This window comes from Schistocerca americana, chromosome 5, assembly GCF_021461395.2.
Source record: "Schistocerca americana isolate TAMUIC-IGC-003095 chromosome 5, iqSchAmer2.1, whole genome shotgun sequence".
NCBI lineage: Eukaryota > Metazoa > Arthropoda > Insecta > Orthoptera > Acrididae > Schistocerca > Schistocerca americana.
The window spans coordinates 34,000,221-34,024,206 of record NC_060123.1 but is presented as its reverse complement, the minus strand read 5'-3'; the positions used below and the strand labels follow the sequence as shown (position 1 = coordinate 34,024,206).

The window sequence follows — 23,986 nt, the reverse complement described above, 5'->3', positions numbered from 1 at the left end:
AAGAGTACTGTGGACCTGCAGAATGGAAATTATGGTAAACAGTAAAGGTAGGTGTAAAGCAAGCACAGATAATTTAGCTGTCTTTTCATAATGACATAACTAAGTATTGACCTTTTGATTATTACCCGCCACCCCACAGCAGGAGGTTTCAACATTGTTTCTCATGTCATTTCACAAATGTCCCAGATTCTCACGGATGAGGAAATTATGTAAGAGTTGCTACGAACCGATGATGAATAATCTCCATCTGAGGATAGTTCAGAAGGTGAAGAGGACAATGTTGAAATAAGCGAGCCTTATATGTGAGGATAAGTGGATTCAGAAAAGGTTGTTTCTTCAAGTGACGAATCTTCGAATTCATTTTGTTAGTAATAACTGCTACAGGGGTGAATAAAGATGAGTGGACTAAATAGCATATGAAACCAGTTAGTGACAGGGGAAGACCCAAAAGCCATAACATCATTTCTCATAAGCCAGGCACTTTTAGTGCTGGCCATAGCAGCAAAGACTTCAACAGAAATTTGTTCTCTTAATCTTGATCATAAAATGCTTGATGACATTGCTGTGCACACTAATTTGGATGTAATGAACATACGTGGACAGTTTGACAGATCTTGTGAGACACCAGATAGCAAGTCCTTCTGGGCCTCCCACTACATGCAGGAACTTACAAAGCTTCCCACCTCCATTTCAAAGGAAGGTGGGATAAAGGTGGGCCTGATGTATTTGCAGTTACTATGCCATAAATAAGATCCCTGTTGTTACTTTGCTGTGTACGCTCTGATGACAAAAGCTCTAGAGATGAGAGGAAAAAACTGAAAAGTTAGCTGCTGTGAGCTAACTTATCACACCGTTGCAAGGTAAGTATTTGAAGCTATATACTCCTGGAGAACATGTGACAATTGACACGCAACTAATTCCATTTTGTGGACGATGTTCCTTCTGACAATATCTGTCAAAAAAAAATCCAAAGAAATATGGCTTGGTAGACTCCATGATATTTAATCTTGTGAACTTTGAAATATATGTAGGTAAGCAGCAAGATGGTCCTTTCAACAAATCAAACAATCCTTCAGAAATAGTGCAACATCTTGTTATTCCTTCAGAAAGTACTGGCAGAAATATAACTACTGACACCTGGAACACCAGTGTGCCTCTTGTAAGAATTCTACTGAAAAAATGGTTGACATTAGTAGTAACATTATGAAAGGACAAAATATTATATTCCCCCAAAATTTTGGCCCAGTACACAAAGAACTGTAACTTCAAGTCTGTCTGGTTTTACAAAAATGTAACAATGGTGTCATATGTTCCAGTCTAATCATGATCTGTTGTACTCATCTCCATCTGTAATGATGGAGAGTTTGATGAAGATATAGACCCTCAGAAAAAGCTGGAAGACATGTTTCACAACCATACAAAAGGTGGAGTAGAAGAAACTGTTAAAAAAGGACCAACTTTTGATGTATTCAGTTAATTTAATGAGTTCAGTTTTAATTGAAATTTCTGTAAATTTAACTTCGAACAATGTGTAGCTTCAGCACCTATTATTGTGAAGACATACAAGGGGCCGATTTTTGGTCACGAGACAGTCAGTCCATGGCCGAGTTTCAGACGAGTAACCTGTGCTGGTTAGAACAACAACCATGCTCCAACTTAACAGTGTCATAAGTGTTAAACAATTTGGCCCTTTGTAAAAACAATGTCAGTGTCGGCTCCATATGTACCTGTTTATTCTTCAAGAACTGTGAATTATGTGGTTATGTTTTTACTGCTCGTAAATGTTCAACAGTAAACTATTGCAGCAGTATCTGGAGGTTCGCTGGCAAATTATTAATGAGGCTTATGAAAAGTTTAAACAATAGTGCACTAGCCATACATATATAACTGTATTATTGAGGAATTGTGCAAAGTGAAAGTAAAAGTCAGTAAAACATAACTGTGCATCTGTTGGCTATATTGTTTACTGCAGTCGGCATCCAAATTACAAACCCTACTTTTCAGTCAGTGTAGCAAAGCAGTATATCACCACCGAGAGCAAAAAACTAAGAAATTAAGCAGGTGGAACCACTACAACACCTCTGTCCACATTAAATCCAGCAGTCAGAACAGTACATGCATTTCAACAGCTGCCATCTCTTCCACACAAAAATATCCTTCCCATACCACCTGGCCACTTGGGGATGGTGTACCTGCAGTGACAGAAACTCCCTTTGTCAAATACACTGAAGGTCTCACAAAGGCCTTCACAGACAGGCACTATCCCCCAGACCTAGTCCACAGACATTTCCCATGCCATATCCCAAAACACTCCTAATCCTCTCACCACCTCCAAGAACCTCTGTCACTCAACATCAGCTAGGACTGGAAAAACTGAACCATGTTCTTCATCAGGGCTTTGATAACCCGTCATCATGCCCTGAAATGATGGACATCCTACCTGGGACCACATTCCGCCCTTCCTAAAGTGGTGTTCTGGTACCCGTCCAACCTCTACAACGTCCTAGTCCATACCTATGCCAATCCCAGTCCCAACCCCTCGTCAGAGGGATCATTTCCTAGAGGAAGACCCAGGTGCAAGATCTGCCCCCATCCACTCACACTTTCCAGTCGTAAGCTTGTCCTACCACATCAGAGGCTTATATACGAGCCTTTTATATTGGTATGACTATTAAGCAGCTTTGCACCGGGATGAATGGCCACTGCCTAGCTATGGCCAAAAACAAAGCAGCTTTGCACCGGGATGAATGGCCACTGCCTAGCTATGGCCAAAAACAAAGTGGAACACCTTGTGGCACAACATGCAGCTAACCATAACAAGCTTGATTTCAATGGCTGCTTCACAACCCGGGCCATCTGGATACTCCCCTCTACCACCAGCTTTTCTGAACTGCGCAGATGAGAGTTATCCTTAGAACACATTCTCCACTCCCGAAATTATTCCAGCCTCAACCTACGGTAACCTACTATCGCCACACTCGCCACCCAACAGTTTCTGCCCCCTCTGTCTTATTGCCTCTTCCTAATCCACACCCTCTAAGCCTCACTGTGTGCTGCCCTTTGCCAATGCACCCACCTGTCTTTTTGCCTTCTCCGCTCATCTCCTTTTCCGCAACCCTTCTCTCCCCCACCCCTCCCTTCTCTACAGCCTCTTGATGCTGTGCCTGGCAGCCTTGTCCTGCCATCTAGCACATGAACACCCTCTACGACAGACAGTGCTCTTCTCACGCCCCATTCATACCCTGCTATCCTTCCCCTTCCTAATCCAGATTGCTGCTTTCGTTCACTGCGGCAGTTGCATTCTGGCCAGAATGCCTGAAGACTGCAGTTACGTGTGTGTTAAGTGCACATGCTTGTGCAAATGTGTATGTTTTCCTTTCTCTTCTGAAGAAGGCTTTGGCCAAAAACTCAATGTGTAACAGTCTTTTTGTTGTGCCTGTCTGCAGCTCAAAGTGGAAACTTGTGTGAACAAAATAAAAACAAAATTTGAATGATATTATCATCTCTGTGCCAGACCAAGAATTCCTCCTCCCCCTGTACTTGTAATTACACTGCCAGACAATCTGATATGTACAATACCTTGCAGTTTTAGCATGAATGAAACAGTTACTCCCTTCCCTCCAAATGAAAAACATTATTCATTAAATATTTCAGTGCTACTTATGGGAGACCTAATTTAACAATTAATGCTGAAAGTACACAAGAATTATTAATATGAAAACTTTTGATCTTACAACACAAATGCTCCAAAATGTCAATCAACAACAAAAATGTTTGCATAAAAACAAGATAGGCTATGTCATAGATACAAATATTTAGCAGCTAACTATCCTCGGTTATTCTGGAATTGCTTCTGAACAAAGTGAATCCAGTCTGGAAACAGACAGGCAAAACTGACACACACTGGAAAGACTGTGATTAAACCTTACTACTAGTCTTTGAAACAGACAACATAGATCTGTAAAATGTGAGTTATAATGACATCGTTCTCCAAAATTTTTATCAGCTTGTTGACTAAACAGAGTACTACTATGGACCCCAAACTAAAAAGCTGTAACAAAATTTGACAGTTTACCTTTCAGATGAAGATTGTGCTGCACGACCTCTTCAAGCTTTTTGTGTACCTCTTCTGGACTCAAGTCAGCAGATAGCGGTTCCGGTAAGTTCGATGGTGTCTAAATGCATAGCATAGGAATCATAAAAATTATGCACATAAAAGAGATTGAACTGCGCAATTTTCTCTTGTATGCGTACCTGATAATCTGTCAACATAAGTTCATTAAAACTTGGTGGCTGTGAGACAATAGTAATATCACTTGCAGGCTGTCTTTCAGATTCATGAGGTGATGTTCCCAAAACAACAAACGATCCCTCACTTGACATTGAGGAAAGTGGGTCGTGTCCAGGAGTTTTTGAAGTCTCATCCTTTTCATTGACTTTCACCATTTTAACACTGTAAGCAGAAATTATAGACGTCAGTCACTTGACATGTATTTCTCTTAGTATTATCAACTCTTTTATAAACTAAGACTACTCTTTTTTCCCCAAAAACTGACAGATAAAGACCAAACTCACAATGTAAATATAGAAGTAGTGAACACGACAAAGCCTATATCTTTCTTTACACGTAAGTTGTATTTTCAGCAAAAAGCTCAATATTTCAACACACACACAAATTTATAATATAAAATTATGGTCACCTCCAGTGCACATGCAAATTCTGCAATCCATTGTAAACATATTCACTTATAATTATCTTACTGAACCATTCCACAACAGAAAATACAGGAACTATGAAAAATATGAGACATGCATTTAGATGCTTTAATTCTATTGTGTGGAATCAGAGTCAGTTTCCTGTTCTATTTTTAGTAGTGTCATGTTAGCATGAATGGTGCACTGTGGCACGAATGGGATGATATTGTCCTTGGGGTGGGGAACTGCCCCTAAAGGCGGAAGAATCAGCAATGATTGACAATATGAGGATGCAGAAGGCAGTGGAAACCACAGCACTAAAGATATGTAACATGCATCCACAAGACTTGTAGCCCGTAACTGAAAAAAAATGTCACAATGATCTCTCCATTGGCAAAAAGATTCTGGAATAGTCCCTCATTTGGAGCTCTGGGATGGGAGTGCCAAAGGGGAGATGACCATGTGAAGAAGATTGAATAACCATCGAAACGGTAATGTTCTACAAATCAGGGCGTGGAATGTCAGAATCTTGAACAAGGTAATGAAGCTAGAAAATCTGAAAAGGGAAATGCAAAGACTCAATCTACATGTAGTAGGGTCAGTAAAGTGAAATGGACAAAAGACAAGGATTTCTGGTCAGTTGAGTATAGGATAATATCAACAGCAGCAGAAAAGAGTATAACAGGAATAGGATTTGTTATGAATAGAAAGGTAGGGCAAAGAGTGTGTTACTGCGAACAATTCAGTGATAGAGTTGTTCTTATCGGAAATGACAGCAAACCAACACTGACAATGATAATTCAAGTATACGTGCCGACATTGCAAGCTGAAGAGCCAGAGAAATTATATGAGGATAAAGAGTAATACAGAACGTAAGAGGAGAAGAAAACTAATAGTCATGGAGACCTGGAATGCAGATGTAGGGAAAGGAGTAGAAGAAAAGGTTACAGGAGAATATGGGCTTGGGACAAGGAATGAGAGTGGAGAAAGACTAATTGAGATCTGTAATTAATTTCAACTAGTAATAGCGAATATCTTGTTACGGAATCACAGGAGGAGGAGGTATACTTGGTAAAGGATGGGTGATACGGGAAGATTCCAGTTAGATTACATCATGGTCAGACAGAGATTCCAAATTCAGATACTGGATTGTGAGACATACCCACGAGCAAATGTAGACTCAGATCATAATGCAGCAGTGATAAAGAATAGGCTGAAGTTTAAGAGACTAGTCAGGAAGAATCAATAAGCAAAAAAGTGGAATAAGGAATACTAAGCAATGAAGAGATACATTTTAAGTTTTCTAAGGCTATAGATGCAGCAATAAGGAATAGCTCAGTAGGTAGTACAGCTGAAGAGAAACATTCTAAAAAGGGCAATTACACGAGTTGGAAAGAAAAACATAGGTACACAGAAGGTAACTGTGAAGAAACCATGGGTAACTGAAGAAATACTTCAGTTAATCGATGAAAGAAGGATGTACAAAAACGTTCAGGGAAATACAGAAATACAAGACACTGAGGAGAGAAATAAATAGGGAGTGCAGGGAAGCTAATACAAAATGGCTCCAAGAGAAGTGTGAAGAAATCGAAAAAGAAATGGTTGTCAGAAGGACTGACTCAGCATACAGGAAAGTCAAAACAACCTTCAGTGAAATTAAAAGCAATGGCGGTAACATTAAGAGTACAATGAAAATTCCACTGTTAAAAGCAAAGGAGAGAGCGGATAGATGGACAGAGTACACCGAAAGCCTCTATGAGGGGGAAGTTATGTCTGATGAGACAGAAGAAGAAACAGGAGTCGATTTAGAAGAGAGCTTTGGAGAGAATTTATAAAATCATTGAAGGAAGTGGCAACAAAACAGCTATTCAAATTGGTGTGTATTAACATGACTAGTCTGGCGACATACCATCTGGCTTTGGGAAAAATATTATCCACACAATTCCGAAGACTACAAGGTCTGACAAGTGTGAGAATTTTGCACAATCAGCTTAAAAGTTCATGCATCCAAGTTGCTGACAACAATAATATACAGGAGAATCGAAAAGACAATTGAGGATGCACTAGATGACAATCAGTTTGGCTACAGGAAATGTAACGGCACCCGAGACACAATTCAGACGTTGAGGTTGGTAATGGAAGCAAGCCCAAGCAAAACCAAAACATGTTCATAGGATTTGTCGACCAGAAAAAGTGTTCAGCAATGTAAAATGGTGCAAGATGTTCAAAATTCTGAGAAAAATAGGGATAAGCTGTAGGGAGAGACGGGTAATATACAATATCTAAAAGAACCAAGAGGGAATAATAAGAGCAAAAGACCAAGAAGGGAGTGCTCGGATTCAAAAGGATGTAAGACAGGGATGTAGTCTTTCGCACCTACTTTTCAATCTGTACATCGAAGAAGCAATGATGGAAATAAAAGAAAGATTCAGGATTGGAATTAAAATTTAAGGTGAAAGGATATCGATGATATGATTCATTGATGACATTGCTATCCTGAGTGAAAGTGAAGAAGAATTATAGGACGTGCTGAATGGAATGAACAGTCTAATGAGTGCAGAATATGGAGTGACAGTAAATCTAAGAAAGCCAAAAGCAATGAGAAGTAGCAGAAATGAGAACAGCGAGGAACTTAACATCAGAATTGAGGTCACAAAGTAGAGGAAGTTCTCTACCTAGGTAGTAAAATAACCATTCCAGTTAGCAAGCAAGAAATCGAAGTCAGGCTAGCACTGGCAAAAATGGCATTCCTCGCCAAGACAAGCCTACTGGTCTCAAACTTAGGTCTTAATTTGAGGAAGAAATTTCTGAGAATGTATGCTTGGGTCACAGCATTGATTGTATGGTAGTGAAAGATGGACTGTGGGGGAAAACTGTAACAGAAGAGAATCAAACCATTTGAGATGTGGTGCTAGAGACAAATGTTGGAAATTAGGTGGACTGATAAGGTACAGAATGAGGAGGTTCTGAACAGAATCAGAGAGGATAGGGGGACACTGACAAGGAGGCAGAACAGAATGGTACAACATCTGTTAAGACATCAGGGAATGGCCTCAATGGTGCTAGAGGGAGCTGTAGAGAGCAAAAACTGCAGAGGAATACAGAGATTGGAATACATCCATCAAATAATTGAGGACATAGGTTGCGAGTGCTACTCTGAGATGAAGAGGTTGCCACAGGTGAGGTATTCATGGCAGACAGCATCAAACCAGTCAGAAGATTGATGACTAAAAAAAAAATCTTCTCCCACAGTTACGACAATTTCATGAACAGACAGATAACAAAGATTTTATTTGTCATCAGTGTTTTGGAATAATCATATGGCAGCTGCTTCATGGTAATGATCAGAGGAAATTTTTAACTGTATATGGATAGCGCCAGGAAACACAAATATCATCATCCAAGACTCGCAACACATCATATTACCTTTCCACTTATTACGCAGCTGATAAGACTGAAAAACTGATTGTACCAAGAAAATTCATTCACTCACAATTTTTGAAAAGCACATCAAGAACAATATTTCAAATACAAGAGAGCAATGCAGTTGACAGAGTAATGTTGTTTCCCCTTGCCTTGACAAAACTGGACAGAGGATAGAAATCTATCAATTTGTTTAGGCTTCATTTTCACTCCTTGATCAAAATAGCAGTACTTTTAAATATTATTATTATTTCTTTCTTTTCTCAGACGTTATGTCTGGTTAAAAATGGAAAGTGACATGGACCTTGATCAAGCGTGACTTCCTTTTGACTGTACCGTATATGTTATATTGCATTTAGGAACTTTTGGGTAATTGAACATGTATCAATAATTACGGATTTCTGTAGTTGTATATATAAGTTTGGATGTAGCTGTATTGCATTGATGTACTGGTAGATATTGTGTGGTATGACTCCTGTAGTTGATAGTATAATTGGTATAATGTCAACTTTATCCTGATGCTACATGTCCTTGACTTCCTCAGCCAGTTGGATGTATTTTTCAATTTTTTCTCCTGTTTTCTTTTGTATATTTGTTGTATTGGGTATGGATATTTCGATTAGTTGTGTTAATTTCTTCTTTTTATTGGTGAGTATGATGTCAGGTTTGTTATGTGGTGTTGTTTTATCTGTTATAATGGTTCTGTTCCAGTATAATTTGTATTCATCATTCTCCAGTACATTTTGTGCTGCATACTTGTATGTGGGAACGTGTTGTTTTATAAGTTTATGTTGTAAGGCAAGCTGTTGATGTATTATTTTTGCTACATTGTCATGTCTTCTGGTGTATTCTGTGTTTGCTAGTATTGTACATCCGCTTGTGATGTGATCTACTGTTTCTATTTGTTGTTTGCAAAGTCTGCATTTATCTGTTGTGGTATTGGGATCTTTAATAATATGCTTGCAGTAATATCTGGTGTTTATTGTTTGATCCTGTATTGCAATCATGAATCCTTCCGTCTCACTGTATATATTGCCTTTTCTTAGCCATGTGTTGGATGCGTCTTTATCGATGTGTGGCTGTGTTAGATGATAGTGGTGCTTGCCATGTAGTGTTTTCTTTTTCCAATTTACTTTCTTCGTATCTGTTGATGTTATGTGATCTAAAGGGTTGTAGAGGTGGTTATGAAATTGTAGTGGTGTAGCCGATGTATTTATATGAGTGATTGCTTTGTGTATTTTGCTAGTTTCTGCTCGTTCTATAAAGAATTTTCTTAAATTGTCTACCTGTCCATAATGTAGGTTTTTTATACCGATAAATCCCCTTCCTTTATCTGTTTTTTTCCACCGCTTCTATGTAGTCGCTGTGGTTATCCAATATGTAATCTTCTTGTTTAGTGTGTTTTCCCTTGACTACGCTATTTTTCTTACATTTGTCTGTTCCAAAAGCCATATAAATATCATTGCTGAATACTTCCGTTATCTTTAGTAATTGGTTGAGTTGTTGATTTGTTGCTGCCAGTAGTTTTAGATCATCCATGTATAGCAAATGTGTGATTTTGTGTGGGTATGTTCCAGTAATATTGTATCCATAATTTGTATTATTTAGCATGTTGGATAGTGGGTTCAGAGCAAGGCAGAACCAAAAAGGACTTAATGAATCTACTTGGTATATTCCACGCTTAGTCTGTATTGGCTGTGATGTGATATTATTTGAAATTGTTTGGATATTAAGTGTGGTTTTCCAATTTTTCATTACTATGTTTAGGAACTGCATCAATTTAGGATCTACTTTGTATATTTCCAATATTTGTAGTAACCATGAGTCGGGTACACTATCAAAAGCTTTTTGGTAATCAATGTATGCGTAGTGTAGCGACCTTTGTTTAGTTTTAGCTTGATATGTCACCTCTGCATCTATTATCAGTTGCTCTTTACATCCTCGTGCTCCTTTGCAACAGCCTTTTTGTTCTTCATTTATAATTTTGTTCTGTGTTGTATGTGTCATTAATTTCTGTGTAATGACTGAAGTTAATATTTTGTATATTGTTGGTAGGCATGTTATGGGGCGATATTTAGCTGGGTTTGCTGTGTCTGCTTCATCTTTAGGTTTCAGATAAGTTATTCCTTGTGTAAGTGTATCAGGGAATGTGTATGGGTCTACAGTGTAACTGTTAAAATAATTTATATTTAAAAACAAAGATGATGTGACTTGCCAGTGCTTTCGTATGGTAAGTCACATCATCTTTGTTTTTAAATATATTTTTCCCGCGTCGAATGTTTCCCTCTATTATATTGTTAAATAATTTAGTTAGATGTGAATGTGTTGAGGTGAACATCTTTAGCCAGAAATTTGCTATTTTATCTTTTCCAGGGGCTTTCCAATTGTGAGTAGAATTAATTGCTTGAGTGACTTCGTGTTTCAAAATTATCACTTCAGGCATTTGTGGTATCATCTTGTATGTGTCTGTTTCTGCTTGTATCCACCGTGCATGCCTGCTATGTTGTACCAGGTTTGACCATACGTTGCTCCAGAAGTGTTCCATGTCAGCTGAAATTTTTCTTCTATATCTAACATGTGTGTCACTTCGTGTTCTATTTGTGCTTGTTCTGGTGGCTGTCTTAAGATTTCGTTTTCCTCTGATTGTTTAATTGATGCCGCCTGTTCTTTGTTTGTTTGCTCTGGGATGTTTGAGTCCATTACTGTATTTTCTTCTTCTTCTGATTGCACATTATTTTGTTCCAGTATTTGTTGTACTTGTTGTTTGATGTTTTCTAATTCTGACTGGGGTATCCTGTTATTTTTTATTATTACACGGATCTGATCAGCTAGTCGTTGTTCTGTTAAAAATTTTAATTCTGGGTATCTGGTAATAAATGTTGTGTATGCTTGTGATCTGTATCCAGTTGTGTTGGTTCCTAGGTTTGTTGTTTGGTAATAACAGAACATGAGGTGTCGATTAACTTCATCTGACCATCTCATCCTCTGTTTTTGTTTTCCTTCTAGGGTGGTTGCAGGAAGCATTTCCTGCAAAACACCTCTATTTGGATTTAAATCATTTTACAGTTGGCTAGCAGTGTCGTTACCATTGTGGGCGGGCATAGGGTTCAAGCGTCATCCCCGACCATGACGCCCCTTGTCCGAGGCTTGTTTAGTTCTGTCCTGAACCAACTAATCACACTAAAAGGGGGGTTAGCCCTATTAGTGGTTTGTTCTTTTCGTCGCCTTTTACGACTGGCAGAACATACCGGAGGCCTATTCTTTCCCCGGGCCTCCACAGGGTTTATTATCATTATTTTCTTCTTTCCTTTCTCAGACCTTAGGTCTGGTTAAAAATGGAAAGTGACGCGGACCTTGATCAAGCGTGACTTCCTTTTAACTGTACGGTATATGTTATATTGCATTTAGGAACTTTTGGGTAATTGAACATGTATCAATAATTACAGATTTCTGTAGTTGTGTATATACGTTTGGATGTAGCTGTATTGCGTTGATGTACTGGTGGACATTGTGTGGTCTGACTCCTGTAGTTGATAGTATAATAGGCATAATGTCAAGTTTATCCTGATGCCACATGTCCTTGACTTCCTCAGCCAGTTGGATGTATTTTTCAATTTTTTCTCCAGTATTATTCTGTATATTTGTTGTATTGGGTATGGATATTTCAATTAGTTGTGTTAATTTCTTCTTTTTATTGGTCAGTATGTTGTCAGGTTTGTTATGTGGTGTTGTTTTATCTGTTATAATGGTTCCGTTCCAGTATAATTTGTATTCATCATTCTCCAGTACATTCTGTGGTGCATACTTGTATCTGGGAACGTGTTGTTTTATTAATTTATGTTGTATGGCAAGTTGTTGATGTATTATTTTTGCTACATTGTCATGTCTTCTGGTGTATTCTGTGTTTGCTAGTATTGTACATCCGCTTGTGATGTGATCTACTGTTTCTATTTGTTGTTTGCAAAGTCTGCATTTATCTGTTGTGGTATTGGGATCTTTAATAATATGCTTGCTGTAATATCTGGTGTTTATTGTTTGATCCTGTATTGCAATCATGAATCCTTCCGTCTCACTGTATATATTGCCTTTTCTTAGCCATGTGTTGGATGCGTCTTGATCGATGTGTGGTTGTGTTAGATGATACGGGTGCTTGCCATGTAGTGTTTCCTTTTCCAATTTACTTTCTTTGTATCTGTTGATGTTATGTGATCTAAAGGGTTGTAGAAGTGGCTATGAAATTGCAGTGGTGTAGCCGATGTATTTATATGAGTGATTGCTTTGTGTATTTTGCTAGTTTCTGCTCGTTCCATAAAGAATTTTCTTAAATTGTCTACCTGTCCATAATGTAGGTTTTTTATGTCGATAAATACCTTTCCTCCTTCCTTTCTGCTTAATGTGAATCTTTCTGTTGCTGAGTGTATGTGATGTATTCTATATTTGTGGCATTGTGATCATGTAAGTGTATTGAGTGCTTCTAGGTCTGTGTTACTCCATTTCACTACTCCAAATAAGTAGGTCAATATTGGTATAGCATAAGTATTTATAGCTTTTGTCTTGTTTCTTGCTGTCAATTCTGTTTTCAGTATTTTTGTTAATCTTTGTCTATATTTTTCTTTTAGTTCTTCTTTAATATTTGTATTATCTATTCCTATTTTTTGTCTGTATCCTAGATATTTATAGGCATCTGTTTTTTCCATCGCTTCTATTGAGCCGCTGTGGTTATCCAATATGTAATCTTCTTGTTTAGTGTGTTTTCCCTTGACTATGCTATTTTTCTTACATTTGTCTGTTCCAAAAGCCATATTTATATCATTGCTGAATACTTCTGTTATCTTTAGTAATTGGTTGAGTTGTTGATTGGTTGCTGCCAGTAGTTTTAGATCATCCATGTATTATTACGAGGGCCGTTCAGAAAGTAACCTCCGGTCGATTTAAAAAAATACACCAAGTTAAATAAAAATATTTTAATATATACATCTTACAACTACATCTTTGCACTATTTTTCTACATAGTCTCCATAGCGATTGAGGCACTTATCGTATCTCTTCACAAGCTTTGAAATTCCTTCTGCATAAAAATCACCCGCTTGTGCCTGGAGCCAGCCTGTGACCGCATCTTTGAGCTCTTCGTCGTCATCAAACCGCTGTGACCCGAGCCATTTCTTCAAATGCATGAAGAGGTGATAATCACTTGGCGCCAGATCTGGGCTGTAAGGTGGATGGTTGATAACGTCCCACTTGAAGGACTCAAGAAGGGCCGTTGTTCTGCGAGCAGAGTGAGGACGGGCGTTATCGCGCAAAAAAACGATACCGGAAGTCAGCATACCACGGCGTTTGTTCTGTATAGCCCGTCGTAACTTTTTTATTGTTTCACAGTACACGTCTTGATTAATGGTCGTACCACGTTCCATGAATTCAACCAACAACACCCCTTTGGCATCCCAAACCACCGTTGCCATCAGTTTTCTGGCAGAAAAATCTTGCAAGGCTTTTCTTAGTTTGGTAGGCGAATTTGAATGTGCCCAAATCTTTGATTGTTCTCTTGCCTCAGGGTTCACGTACTTAATCCAGGTTTCGTCACCGGTCACGATTCTGTTTAACAATGGTTCTCCTTCGTCCTCATAACGTGACAGAAAGTCTAATGCAGAGGCCATTCTTTGAGTTTTGTGGTGGTCGGTAAGAATTTTGGGCACCCATCGTGCACAGAACTTACGGTAACCCAATCTTGCTGTCACTATCTCGTACAAGAGAGTCTTAGAAATCTGTGGAAAACCAGTAGACAACTCCGACATTGAGAAACGTCGATTTTCACGAACTTTTGCATCAACTGTCTGAACGAGTTCGTCAGTCACCAATGATGGTCTACCACTCCTCTCTTCATCATGAACGTTTTCTCGTCCACTTTTAAATAAACGTACCCATTCACGGACAACTCCTTCACTCATAACTCTTGGCCTGTACACGGCACAAAGCTCACGATGAATAGCTGCTGCAGAATATCCTTTGGCTGTAAAAAACCTTATGACAGCACGCACTTCACATTTGGCGGGGTTTTCTATTGCAGCACACATTTCAAACTGCCACAAAAACTAAACTAGCGCAGGTACGACGTTCACTCGACCACGGCTTGATGCCGACTGACCTGTTGAGTGCGTGAACGCACAGATGGCGTCGCTACTCCCCCCACAACCCGCACTGTGACCAATTGGAGGTTACTTTCTGAACCGCCCTCGTATTATTATTATTATTATTATTATTATTATTAAATACTATCGAAGTGTGGTTCTCACAAGCATGCTGTACCAAAGACTGCAGTGGATTCCACTAAATGTTTCTGTTTGTAAGGCAATTAATAAATAAAACAAGCCTACACAACTTTTTCCAATAAAATTTTATTTATATTATTACATCAAAGTCTTTCATAAACTATCATTTATACCAATGGCTTTCATCAACATGATCTAGTTACTACTTGTTCTGTGCCACATTCAGACAATATAAAGTACAATTTCATCCTGTTCCTAGAGTCAGTTTGTCAAGTAAGTAATTAAATTCTAATTTTGACTGGATAACAGGCGTGGGGACTGATATACTTTATTGATATATTTTATATTAATTTCTACTGGCTGGTATCACAAAATGTGATTAAGCCAGTGCAGTGAATTGTACTTTGCTCACAGCAGCCAATACAACATTCAGTGTGTAACATTCATTCGACCACAATGTTTACTGACATTCTTAACTGGACCGCCTCGTGAGCTCTGTCAGCTGTAGGCCAGCTACTGCCAAGAACCGAGATTATGGAAGCCCCCATCTGTTGTCGCGATCTGCATTGGCAGACTGTTTCACAATGTAAATTGCGTCTTTTGTCTTTCTCTCCACAGTACATGGCTGCCTAGCAAGTATACAGTTTCCTGCAACTGTGTAGTGGTACTGCACTTGCTATGATGCACCACCACTGCAGTACATGACGTGTTCCGTTAGGTATGTGCTAACATGCCTGTAACATCAATATAAACTATTCCACACGTGCAATTCACTCCATAGCTTCCAAACGAGTACAGCTTGTCAACAGGGTCCTTTGTAGAATCTAGTGCATCTCTCATGTTGTTTCTGTTTCAGCAAAATGCCTTGAAATCCACTAAGTGGAGCACTTTTTCCCCATGTTTGGCTGATGTCCTGTATATATATATAGCAGGAGGACAACATGATTTTATTCAGTCTTCTGGTTTTGTTTTTTGCTGCCATTATGCTGCAATATGTCATGTTATCAATAGCTATTAGTTCTCATATTAGATTGCAATTACAGAAATTCTGTCTTCAAATGTCATATGTTGCTGATCCCACGCGAAATTTTGGTCAATTTATGCAGTACAGGATTCTTCACTTTGGACGACGGTGAAAGATGGTATGCAGGTATTTGTCAATGTTAGTAGGTTCCTTGTTCATTGTGCAGCTGAATGAGCTAACAGGCTACAAACATTGTTAGCCACCTCAGGTGAAAGATGTGCTTTGTTGAGCTCTATAGTTTTTGCTGCTTATCATGGAACAAACAGATGATAAAGTGTTCATGTTTGGGACACTGATGTAGAAGATATCACAAAATCTGCTAAGTATAAAATTTCAAATTTTACACATTTATGTACATATACAAGCTGAGTTCTTGATTTCTATTGTATACAAGTGGGGCAATGTGTGTAAAAAAAAATTTTCTCATGGAAAATCTAGATTCTAACATTATCCACACAAACTAAACATGCTGTTTGTGTCATTTTCCCATTATCCTTCAACTAACTGTACCCAAATATGTGGATGTATTATGACATGTTGTGTGTTTTCGAATACTGAGTACCGCAAAAAACACAATTTGTACTATGTCATCAGTTGTAACTGCACTTTACCATTTGCCCCCTTCCCTTAAGCAAAATACACTCTCTACACAAATTTTGCCACTGGCACTCCTCTCAGCTTGGCACTCCAAGTGGCCACTTTTGTTACTCGGGCCTTAAACTGGAGCTGAGTACAGTTGCCATTCTATAAATTTTAGTTTGCAGCAACATTTGGCTTGGAATATCATTTACCTTTAAAAGCAGTATAGGCAATTACATAATGAGAGCAAGTTTCTATCTTTTTCAGTTTGTTAACCAGTTTCTTAAGGAAGTATTGGAAAGTCTACAACTGTAACATAAATATAGTTGTAACAAAAACAAATGCTGTGGCATGTTAGTATCTCTTACATTGTGGTTCATTTATTTTTCCCCTTCAATAGCAGTGTATATTCTCTACATTTGGCACTAATATCTCAACTTCTGAGTTTGTTGGAGAAATTCACTAGTGAGCATAACTCCAACACAACAAAAGTTAAAAATTAAAATTTTCAAAGTAGCTTCATGCCTTTTAACCCATGTTTTTCCTCTTGATAAAATATAATATCAAAGTGTTAATCGCTTCAGTTCTTAAGAAGAACTTGAAAACCCTATAGTGCAACAAATCCTGCAATTAATAAGAATCAGTTACCATATTTCAAAGTTCTTTGTTTATTGTTCTAATAAACACTGCAGCAGCCACAATGCAATCCCACTATGAATGTTGTTCTTGGGCACGGGACAAGTTAGTTACTGTTTGTAAGTTGGATATTACTTTGACTGCTTACAAGTGACTGGAAGTTGCTGTGAATGGGTGTGTTACTGAGAGATATGATGCTTTGGTCTTCAGTTCACAGAATGGTTTGATGCAGTTCTCCACAGTACTCTCTCCTGTGCAAGCTTCCTCATATCCAAGTAACTACTGCAACCCACATCCATTGAAAACTGCTTACTGTATTCATTCTTGTGTCTCCTCCTACAATTTTTAACCCCCCCCCCCTCCCACACACACACACACACACACACACACACACACACACACACATACTGTTCCCTCCAACACTCCCTCCCTTGATGTCTCACTGTGACTTATCACCTGATCCCTTCTTTTAGTGAAGTTATAACACAAGTTTCTTTTCTCCTTAATTATAGTCAGTTCCTCCTCCTCATCAGTTATGTGATCTATGCACCTAATCTTCAGTATTCTTCTGCAGCACCACATTTTAAAAGCTTCTTTTCTCTTCTTCTCTGAACTGCTTATCATCTGTGTTTCACCTCCACCCAAGACTACACTACAGATAAATATCTTCAGAAAATACTTCCTAACACTTAAATTTATATTCAATGTTAACAAATCTCTCTTCTTTTCTTGCCATTGTCAGTCTACATTTTATATCCTCTCTACTTCATCAATCCTCAGTTATTTTGCTGCTCAAATAGCGAAACTCATCTACTACTTTCAGAGTCTTGGTTCCTACTCTAATTAGCTCAGCATTGCCTGATTTAATACAATTATATTCCATTACCCTTGTTTTGCTTTTGTGGATGTTCATCTTATATCTTCCTTTCAAATCTTTGCCCATTTCATTAAACTGCTTTCCCAAGCCCTTTGCTGTCTCTGACAGAATTTCAGTGTCTACAGCATGCCTCAAGCTTTTATTTCTTCTCCCTTAAATTTAATTCCTTCTCCAATTTTTTTTCTGAATGACATGTATTTGAGGTAATAAAGGTACATCAAATACTATCCTCTTCCATAAATATTATTTCCTCTCCAAAAAATACAGGACCTATCATGATTCACCGACTTGATTATCATGATGATGATTGGTTTGTCAAGTGCTGAACTGTGCGGCCATCAGCACCCATACAAAGCCCCAATTTTTACACAGTCCAATCTAGCCATCGTTACGAATGATGATGATGAAATGATGAGGACAACACAAACACCCAGTCCCCAGGCAGAGAAAATCCCCAACCCGGCCAGGAATTGAACCTGGTACCCCATGATCCAGAGGCAGCAACACTAGCCTCTAGACCCGACTGACTTAATTATGAATGGCATGTCAGTTGTCAGTTTAGTGCCGCTGTACAGAGGAGTCAGAGACCAGGGGGAACACAGTGTACAATGCCTATCCCCCTAATCAACAAGTCTGGGGTGCCATCTTCCACTGAAACTGAAACTGAGGCAGTGTGACAAACTTCACCTGTCAGGAAACCTCTCTCTCCTCTGTCACGAAGAAGCAAGTACTGGAGAGAAGGAGGCAGTTAACTGCTGGTAATTTGAGCAAACAACGGATAATGGTCCTCCTCAGAACAATTTCAGCAAGGGATAAGAAGGATCATCTTGTGTACTCAACTTGTATGCTTGGGGGCCACATTCAATATGCTTAAGAGGCTGCTCCAGCAGACACTGTGGAAACAGGGTGCAACCAGCTGTATACTGTGGTGCATGTTGGGATGAATGATACCTGTTGCCCGGGCTCCAAATTCATACTTGGCTCATTCCAGCAACTGGCACAGAAGGTTGAGGAGACGAGAACTGCTCATGAAATTTCAATTAAGTTCACATCTATAACTCTGCCCCCAGAACTGACTGTGGTTCCTTGGTCCTGAGTAAAGTGTAAGTTTTGAACTAGATACTTCGAATGATATACAACAAGCGAGGTTGTGACTTCCTACAATTGTGGAACTGTTGGATACAACTGACAGCCTTGAGTTGAGGTCCTTTTGGGTACGTCTGTATCAAAAGGATACACTAATGTGAAGTGGAGGTGGTGTATTTGTTGCAGCAGACGTGAAATTCAAATCCATCAAGACAGAAATGGAAGCTGCATGCGAGACTGACTGGTTAAGATTCAGTATCAATGGTGGGCAACTTAAACTGGATTCTTCTATCAAATACCAGGACCATCCCCCAGATGTAACTGAAAACTTTAGAGAAGACAGCCCGCTAGTTCATATTATCTTTGAAGGACACTTTAACAGTGCAATAATCAACTGGGACAATTACAGTTTTTTTAAGTGGTGTTGTCTGCTCCATGAAGCACAGACATTGCCAAGATGGGATGGCTTGTGTGCCTCAACAATACAGACAGCCATACTGCAGGTACAACAACAATGGAGGGGTATCTGTGAAGAGGCAAGACAAACATGTTCTTGAAGAGGGCAGAAGCCTTTTCAGTACTTGTGGGGGAGACGAGTCTGGATGATTGATTGATCTGGCCTTGTAACAACAGCCAACATGGCCTTGCTGGACTGGTACTGTGAATAGCTGAAAGCAAGCAGACAAACATCTCCACTGTGTGGTTAAAAGATTATCGCAACTCACTCATTCGGATGTCTGGGTGGAGACTACTCAGGATGATATCATCAGAAAAAACAAAAATGACAGTCTGCAGATCTGACGATGGAATGTTGGATCCCTTAATCAGGTAGGTGTGTCAGAATATTTGATATGCAAATGGGTAGGTTGAAGTTAGATGTAGTGCAGATTAGTGAAGTTTGGTGGCGGATGAATAGAACTTCTAGTCACGGTTATAAATACAAAATCAAATGCAAGTAATGTGTTGGAGGTCTAATAATGAATAAGAAAATAGGAATGCAGTTAAGCTACTATAAGTACCAAAACGAACACAATACTGTAGCCAAGATTGACACAAAGCCAACACCCACCACAGTAGTAAGAGTTAGTTTGTTTGTGTTTATGTGTGTGTGTGTGTGTGTGTGTGTGTGTGTGTGTCACTAAACTCTGTCAGAATCGGCCTACCAACAAATAATCAAACTAAACTTCTATAAGAAATTATCACATTGCTTTAATGTAAAATTATGCTACTTAACACCAGCAAGATGCAGTGCTTACGCGCATGTATATAGCACCCACTGCTTGCCCATTTTTCTATCACTTAAGCTTCTGCAGTGTTAAGCGCAAGTTGTTTCAGCTTATATTTGTTCTTCTTTCCCCATTGCTTTTGTAAAAGTGATCTTTTGTAAACAGAACTCTACCTACTGCATGCTGAATTTATGTACAGTATTACTCTGTCAGCAAATGTATTAATAATTTTATATGGATTGTACACCCATAAATTTGTTGTATTTTTATTAGCCTTGTAAAGGAGTTTTCATACTTACTTTATTATAAAATGCTGTTGTTCAACATAACCAAGGCACGGTTTACGCACATGTATTTAGTGCCCTCTGTATCCTAATTTTTCCTGGTCGCCTGAGTCTGTATATTTGCAGCAGTTGGCCTAGTCTCTGACATAAGGCACATGTTACTTAACGCAGATATTTTATCTTGAGACACCTATTGCATCATGTGATGTAATAAGTATGTTTACTTCAAATATTTTTCTACTAATATTGTACTATTTTTGTATATAAAAAATATTTTGTGACTCATGTATTCATTTTTAGGGCCAATACTTCTGAAGAAGATATTTTTACAAGTATCGAAACCATGGTCAAGGGATAATAAACCTCTATTTGCAACTGGCTGGCTGATTTTTCAATCTATTCTGAATTACACAGTAGTTATTTCTCAGCCATGTTTAAGATTTTAAACTAAACTCTGTCCGAGGAGGCGTCACTGGATGCAGATATGGAGGGGCATGTGGTCAGCACTCTGCTCTTTGGGCCACTGTCAGTTTTCATGATCGGAGGTGTTACTTCTCGATCAAGTAGATCCTCAATTGGCCTCACAAGGACGAGTGCACTCTGCTTGCCAACAGCAGTCAGCAGACCCAGATGGTCATCCATCCAAATGCTAGCCTAACCTGGCAGTGCTTAACTTCAGTGATCTGACAGGAACTGATGCTACCAATGCAGTAAGTCCACTGACAGTACAAGTTTATATGCAAACTGGCTTTGCAGATGTTGGCTCTGCGGATGATGAAGAGATTGAAAGAATCTATGATGAGATAAAAGAAACCAGTTCATCAGACAGGAAAAGGAGGAGAAAAGTTAATTGTGATGAATGACTGGAATTCGGCTGCAGGAAAAGAAAGAGAAGGAAAAATAGTAGGTGAATACGAATAGAATAGAATATTTTTTTAAGCCTTTCAGTATTTTTCATACAATTGGCTTCGTGAAAGTTTACAGAGGGTTTTAGTTTCAGTACGATATTCAAATAGCTACAGGAAGGGAAGAAAAGGAACTAAAGACCTTTTCTTCAGCATTATGTACAACAATGTTTTATACAGAAATTAAATATACACACAAGAAAAGAATCACAGTAAATAACTAGCTTATATAATATCAAAACATTTTCTTCATAAATCTAAAAACAAAGATGATGTGACTTACCGAACAAAAGTACTGGCAGGTCGATAGACACACAAACAAACAAAAACATACACATGAAATTCAGAACAAACGGTTGCTTCATCAGGAAAGAGGGAAGGAGAGGGAAAGACGAAAGGATGTGGGTTTTAAGGGAGAGGGTAAGGAGTCATTCCAATCCCGGGAGCGAAAAGACTTCCCTTAGGGGGGAAAAAGGACAGGTATACACACGCGCGCGCGCACACACACACACACACACACACACACACACACACACACACATATATCCATCCGCACATACACAGACACAAGCAGACACGTGTGTGTGTGTGTGTGTGTGTGTGTGTGTGTGTGTGTGTGTGTGTGTGGGCGGGCGGGCGCGCACGCGCGCGAGGGAGAGAGTGTATACCTGTCCTTTTTTCCCCCTAATGTAAGTCTTTCCGCTCCCGGGACTGGAATGACTCCTTACCCTCTCCCTTAAAACCCACATCCTTTCGTCTTTCCCTCTCCTTCCCTCTTTCCTGATGAAGCAACCGTTTGTTGCGAAAGCTTGAATTTCGTGTGTATGTTTGTGTTTGTTTGTGTGTTTATCGACCTGCCAGTATTTTCGTTCGGTAAGTCACATCATCTTTGTTTTTAGATATATTTTTCCCACGTGGAATGTTTCCCTCTATTATATTCATTTTCTTCATAACTTAGGTAAAACATATATTTTGATGATTGGTTTCTAAGAATTCTTCAGTTGTATAGAATTCGTTGTTTTTTAGCCAGGTTTGCAATGTATTCTTATATTTATTTAGTGGTACTGTTCGAGCTGAGCATGGTAACATATTGAAAAATTTTATGCTTATGTACTTATAGTTATTATGGACTACAGCAAGTCTTGTGGAAGGCAAGTCCAGCAGGTGACTGTTTCTTGTACTGTGTGCATGCACATCACATCTCATGTTAAATTTTTTCAGATTTTCTCTGGCATATATTAGATAGTTATATATGTACATGCTTGGCACTGTCATTACGCCAAGAGTTACCCCAAAGCAATATTCCATATTGCAGTTGGGAATGAAAAAAAGCATAGTATGAGTGGAGTAGCAATTGCTTGCTCACACTATTTCTTAATTTATACAATAAGAAAAGTACTCGTGCTAGTTTACTACATAGATAATTGGTGTGTCCTTCCCATGAGAGCTTTTGGTCTATGATTAGTCCAAGTAATTTCACTGTTTTGTTTTCATTTTTAGTTACTTTGAGATGAAGTATTATTTCTTCTGTTTTTGTTTGATTTATGCACAGCTGGTTAGCCTGACACCAATAACTAGCCATTTGCATCATTTCTCTATTTTTGTCCAGTACACTCTAAGTTCTCTCCTGTACTTATTAATGTCATATCGTCAGCAAATAGTATGTTCTTACATAGTATGTAATTCGAGAAGTCATTAACATAGACAATGAACAGAAAAGGTCCAAGAACAGAGCCTTGGGGTATTCCTCTTTCTATAGGGAGTATTTCTGACCTCTGATTATTTGCATATACAAGTTGTAACCTATTGCTTAGATAAGATCTGAATAGTCGGAGTGAGTCATCTTCAACGCCATAGTATTTTAACTTTTTGATGAGTATGTCATGTGACACCGAGTCAAAAGCTTTACTTCGGTCAATAAGTGTTCCAGACATTAATATCCTTTTTTCATACCCTTCATAAACATTGCTTACCAAAGCTTCTACTGCTTTTATAGTTGATAGGTGTGATCTGAAGCCAAACTGTTGTTCATTTAAAATTTTGTTGGTTTCAAAATACCTGTATGTCTGCTTATGCACACAATTTTCTACTAACTTGGATATGATTGGTACTATTGAAATGGGTCTGTAGTTATTTAGGAGGTTTCTTTCACCTTTTTTATACACAGGCAATGTAACTGTGAGCTTAAGACAGTCGGGGAATATTCCTTCATGAAGTACTCTGTTTGATAGTGAGAGAAGTGGCATTTCAGTTTCTTTTGCTATACATTTAATGATGAGATTACTGAGTCCATAATAATCTTCGGTTTTGGAATTACTTAATTTGTTTATTGACTTATGAATATCATTTAATGTAATTCGGGTCCAAGTGAACTTCTCACTTCTTGTCTGTTTTGCACAAGTGAGCAATGCTTCTGCATCAGAGGCAGAATTGATGGGTGGGGTGGTGACGCTATTCCCTTTTAATGACAGTCCAGGCAGCTTTACATTTATTTTTAGAATTTAAAATATATTCATCATTTGTACAGCACTTAGCATTTTTTATTTCTCATCTGTAAAGGTTTCTCATTTTAGTGTAATTTTCCTTGTCCCTATCACTGTTATAAGATTTGTCTTTCATAATCATCAGTAATATTCTGAGTTTGTTAAGTTGTGGGGTGTACCACTTTTTAGTATTTTGTTGCTTATGAGTAATATTACTCTGGTACCTTTCGGTTACCAAGGGGCATGTCATTTCTACTATATGCTTGATCTCTGTCAGGAAAACGGAAAAACATTTATTAATCGTTTTCTTGTTATCCATTACATGAGTCCAATCCATTTCTTTTAACTGGTTTAGCATTTTGTTTACATTAGATTCACCTAGAATTCTATATGTTACTTCTCTCTCTGTAGAACTGAAGGCTGACTTTTCTATTTGAAGCCATAGCCCTGCATGATCTGATATTCCTGATTCTATTACATCATATTGTATGGAGTCTCTTTG

The 23,986-nt window shown here is 38.5% G+C and overlaps 1 protein-coding gene across 2 annotated transcripts in view; it reads right to left on the bottom strand.

Annotated features, from left to right (window-relative positions):
* The window catches only part of LOC124615343 (optineurin), a 141,695-nt gene that overhangs the window by 81,410 nt on the left and 36,299 nt on the right, over positions 1 to 23,986 (bottom strand). For both annotated transcript variants that reach the window (XM_047143150.1, XM_047143149.1), the window contains exons 2-3: positions 4,255 to 4,453; positions 4,076 to 4,175 (exon numbers count right to left, since the gene is read on the bottom strand). In XM_047143150.1, the coding sequence (XP_046999106.1) occupies positions 4,076 to 4,175; positions 4,255 to 4,446 (292 nt within the window). In that variant the 5' untranslated portion in view covers positions 4,447 to 4,453. The remainder of the gene's footprint in view (positions 1 to 4,075; positions 4,176 to 4,254; positions 4,454 to 23,986) is intronic.